The sequence below is a fragment of the Priapulus caudatus genome, unplaced genomic scaffold (genome assembly GCF_000485595.1).
Source record: "Priapulus caudatus unplaced genomic scaffold, Priapulus_caudatus-5.0.1 Scaffold7756, whole genome shotgun sequence".
Lineage (NCBI taxonomy): Eukaryota > Metazoa > Priapulida > Priapulimorpha > Priapulimorphida > Priapulidae > Priapulus > Priapulus caudatus.
This window is the reverse complement of record NW_014584817.1, coordinates 1-4,468: the sequence shown is the minus strand read 5'-3', so window position 1 is coordinate 4,468 and position 4,468 is coordinate 1. Positions and strand designations below refer to the sequence as shown.

Here is a 4,468-nt window from a genome sequence, read left to right as displayed (position 1 = left end):
GCGCGTGCGTGCGTGCGTGCGTGCGTGTATGTACGTGGGTGCGCGTGTGTATGTATGTGGGCGGACGTGCGTGCGTGCGTGCGTGCGTGCGTGCGTGCGTGCGTGTGCATGTGTGTGTATGTGTGTGTAGGCTGACATTGTGTAGGCGTGCGCATGTGTGTAGGTACGCGTATATGTACGTGGGCGCGCGCGTCTGTCTGAACTCTGCAGCAGACGCCCGTCTGACGTCGAAGTGCGGGTACGGTGCCGCCATCTAGTGTCGCCAGATGTATTTAAACCGTGATTGACATAGAGGACGTGCCAATCATGTCTAGACAGCGAAGACGCATGCACGACACACCTTGCTCACTGACACGAGCTCTCTCCATTTTGCTGTGGAATAGTTAAAAAGGCCATCAATAGATTTCATTTCAGAAGGAGAAGGGAGGCAACTAATTGAAAAAAATCCTTATTTAGAAAACTGTCAGTCAAATTCTGTAGCAAATTATTACTGCTGCTCTTAAAGAGCACGTTTATTTGTTAGTTCTTGTATTTAAATACCTTGTTGGGTTATACTATACCTCGAACATTGCTGTGGGCATGTCTCACTTTACCCAGATGCTTTGATATAACCTTTGACAACGCATGCCCCTAGCTTAGTCTACAAGCAGCTTGCACTCGGACCCTTGCTGGTTTATTTTCTGCTAACTTCGGACATAGCCAGAGGGTGCTGGGTTGCTGTAACGGAAGCATTCTCTCGACTGCCAACGAATAGAAACGTAGATGCAATTCCACCTTGTTTACCCCTCCCGCGAAAATACACAGTTTCATGCTCTAATATAAAGGTGCTCTAAAATAAACTTGCTCTAACAGAAACTTGCTCTATTAGAAACGTGCTCTATTACAATTGTGCTCTATTAGAAGCGTGCTCTAAATATAAATGTGCTCTATTAGAAACGTGCTCTAATAGAAACGTGCTCTAATAGAAGCATGCTCTATTAGAAGCGTGCTCTAAATATAAATTTGCTCTATTAGAAACGTGCTCTAATAGAAACGTGCTCTATTACAATTGTGCTCTATTAGAAGCGTGCTCTAAATATAAATGTGCTCTAATAGAAACGTGCTCTAATATAAACGTGCACTAATATAAACTTGCTCTATTAGATATGTGCTCTAATATAAACGTGCTCTAATATAGACATGCTCTAAAATAAACGTGCCCTAATACAAACATGCTCTCGTCTGATAACTGACTAACGTACATGCGTTTGTTTCTCTCGCTCGCCGGTAGGTGGCGAAGGCGTACGACCACGCGGAGAACGAGTACGTCGCGATAAAGATCATCAAGAACAAGAAGCCGTTCCTCGAGCAGGCCAAGATAGAGGTGCAGCTGCTGGAGCTAATGAACAAGCACGACGTAGACTGCAAGTACTACATAGGTACGTACATACGTACGTGTGTGAGACCGTACCCGCGCGGTCAGGGTGTTTGCGCGCGTTCATGCGCGTGTGCGTGCGTGCGTGCGTGCGTGCGTGCGTGAGTGCGTGAGTGCGTGAGTGCGTGTAGCGAGTGGTAGGTGTGCAGTTCTTGTGAATGAGAACAACATTAGCCTCATGGTTAAGGTTAATTCAGAAAGACAGACAGACAGACACACAGGACAGACTAACACTTTAACAGACAGACAGGCAAGCAGACAGGGAGACAGACAGACAGGCAGACAGGCAAGCAGAACAGGCAGACAGACAGACAGGCCAGGACAGACAGGCAAACAGGAGACAGCAGACAGGCAGGCAGCGACACACACGCACGCTGCGCGCGTGCACACCGATTGACACCGACGACCGACGACCGGAGTCTCCCTTAACTCGCGAACTAACCTTTTTCTTCGCTTATTCAACAGGTGAAACTGAAGCGACACTTCATCTATCCGCAACCACCTTGTCTCGTCTTACGAGCTGTCTCCTACAACCTGCACGACCTGCCTGCGCAAACACGACTTCCGCGGCCGTCGTCTCGCCTCAACTTGACCGCGCAATTTTGCGCCAGCAGCTCTGCACGGCGCTGTCTTCCTTCGCGACGCCGGAGCTAAACGCATCCACTGCGACCTGAAGCCCGAGAACATCCTGCTGTGCAACCCCAAGCGCAGCGCCACTCAGATCGTAGGACTCGGCCAAGCTCCTGCCAGTCTGGGCAACCGGCGTAGGTGGTGCCGGGAATGCGTCGGGGGTGTGGAGAGGAGGGCGGCGGGGTTGGGGAGCGGGAGGCGGAGAGGGGGTGGGTTGAGAACATATACTGCTGTGCAACCCCAGCGCAGCGCCATCAAAGACGTTGACATTCAGCCAGCTCCTGCCGCTGGGCAACCGGGTAGGTGGAACGCAAGAGGGAGGCGGGCGGGGAGAGGGGTGTTGAATTGAGGAGCGGGGCGGAATTCGGTGGGTGAGAACATCATACTGCCTGCTGCAACCCCAAGCGCAGCGCCATCAGATCGTAGACTTCGGCCAAAGCTCTTGCCAGCTGGGTAACGGGTAGGTGCGAACGCAAGGAGGGGGTCGCGGGAGGGACGAGGGAGGAGGGGTGTTGAATGGTGAGGAGCGGGGGGCGATTCGGTGGGTGAGAACATATACATGCTGTGCAACCCAAGCGCAGCGCCATCAAGATCGTATGACTTCAGCCAGCTCCTTGCCAGCCTGGGCAACGGGTAGGTGGCACCGAGGAATGCGTGTGGGTGGGAGAGAGAGGAGGCGCGGGTTGGGAGCGGGAGGGGCGGGGGAGGGCGGGGTGGGTGAGAACACTATACTGCTGTGCAACCCAAGCGCAGCGCCATCAAGATTCGTAGACTTCGGCAGCTCTTGCCAGCTGGGCACCGGGTAGGTGGCTGCCTGGAGTGTGTGCGGGGTGGGAGAGGCGAGGGGGAGCGGTGGTTGCGATCACAGACGGTGGTGAGGGGGAGGGCTGTGGATCACAGACGGTTCGCACGCCGCGGAGGCGGGAGGGGTGATCACAGACGGTGGGGAGAGGGTGGATCACAGACGGTGGGAGGGAGGGAGTGGATCACGACGGTGCGGGAGGGGGGAGGGGTGGATCACAGACGGTGGGGAGGGGGGGGGGGGGGGGGAGGGGGCTGGATCACACGACCGGTGGGGAGGGTGTCTGGGGAGGGTGGATTCACAGACGGTGGGGAGGGGGGATGATCAAGGACTGTGGGGAGGAAGCGGGTTGGATCACAGAGGTGGGGAGGGGGGAGGGGGGGACACGACGGTGGGGGAATTCGGCGGTTAATAATCCGGTCCGTTAAGGAGGTTCGTAACTGTTTTTCAAGGAGTTTTCACATTGCATAATTATAACACGAGAATATTACTGAGTGGAGTTTACACAACTATCCTTACCCTCCTCCCCCACCCCAACACAATTGCTATGAGGTAAGTTAGGAAGTGCTGTCTGTAGTAGACTGTTTTCGAGGGGAGGGGTTTAGCGCCTCCCCCCCAGCCTCCTCTTGCAACACTACTAACCCGCAATGCTTGTTCCCCTGCCCCGCAGATATTTTGTTCTGGCCCCTCCCTTTTTCCTCCCTTCCCCTCCTCCCTCTCTCCCTCCTCCCTCTCTCCTCCCTCCCTCCCTCTCTTCCTCCCTCCCCCAGTTGCTATGAGTGAGTAGGTAAGGTGTAGGTTCTGTCTTCAGTTAACTATAGGAGGAGAGGGGCGGTCGTAGCGTCCCTCCCTCTTTCTCTCCCTCCTTTCCTTCCTCCCTCCCTCCCTTCTTCCCTCCCTCCCTCCCTCCCTCCCTCCCTCGCTCCCTTTCTCCCCCAGTTAACTATAGGAGGAGAGGGGGCGGTCGTAGCATCCCTCCTCCGTCTCACAGACGAGCGACTAACTAACCCCGTATGCTTCTTCCCCTCCTGCAGATATACCAGTACATTCAGAGTCGGTTCTACCGGTCTCCTGAGGTGCTGCTGGGACTGTCGTACGACCTGGCGATCGACATGTGGAGTCTCGGCTGCATACTGATAGAGATGCACACAGGAGAGCCNGGGGTGGATCACAGACGGTGGGGAGGGGGAGGGGTGGATCACAGGCGGTAGGGAGGGGGAGGGGTGGATCACAGACGGTGGGGAGGGGGAGGGGTGGATCACAGACGGTGGGGAGGGGGAGGGGTGGATCACAGACGAGGGGGAGGGGTGGATCACAGACGGTGGGGGATTCGGCGGGTTAATAAGGTCCCGTTAAGGAGGTTCGTAATGTTTTCAATGGAGTTTCGCATTGCATATTATAACACGAGAAATACTGAGTGAGTTTAACAACTATCCTACCCTCCCTCCCTCCCACCCCCACACCAATTGCTATGAGTAAGTTAGAAGTGCTGTCTGTAGTAGACTGTAGAAGGGGAGGGGGTCTTAGCGCCCTCCCCCCCCCCCAGCCTCCCGTCTTGCAACCACTACTAACCCGCAATGCTTGTTCCCCGCCCGCAGATATTTGCTTCTGCCCCTCCCTCC

At 55.0% G+C, this 4,468-nt stretch overlaps 1 protein-coding gene across 1 annotated transcript; it reads left to right on the top strand.

Annotated features, from left to right (window-relative positions):
- Window positions 1-1,270: 1,270 nt before the first annotated feature.
- LOC106820156 (dual specificity tyrosine-phosphorylation-regulated kinase 1A-like) lies at window positions 1,271-4,023 on the top strand (the record flags this gene model as incomplete). The annotated part of the gene is given in 6 exon segments (XM_014824700.1): window positions 1,271-1,438; window positions 1,880-2,020; window positions 2,023-2,068; window positions 2,071-2,163; window positions 2,655-2,677; window positions 3,881-4,023. Coding segments are annotated over 6 exon segments (614 nt in total), but the record flags the coding sequence as incomplete, so codon positions are not given.
- Between the last annotated feature and the right edge of the window lie 445 nt (window positions 4,024-4,468).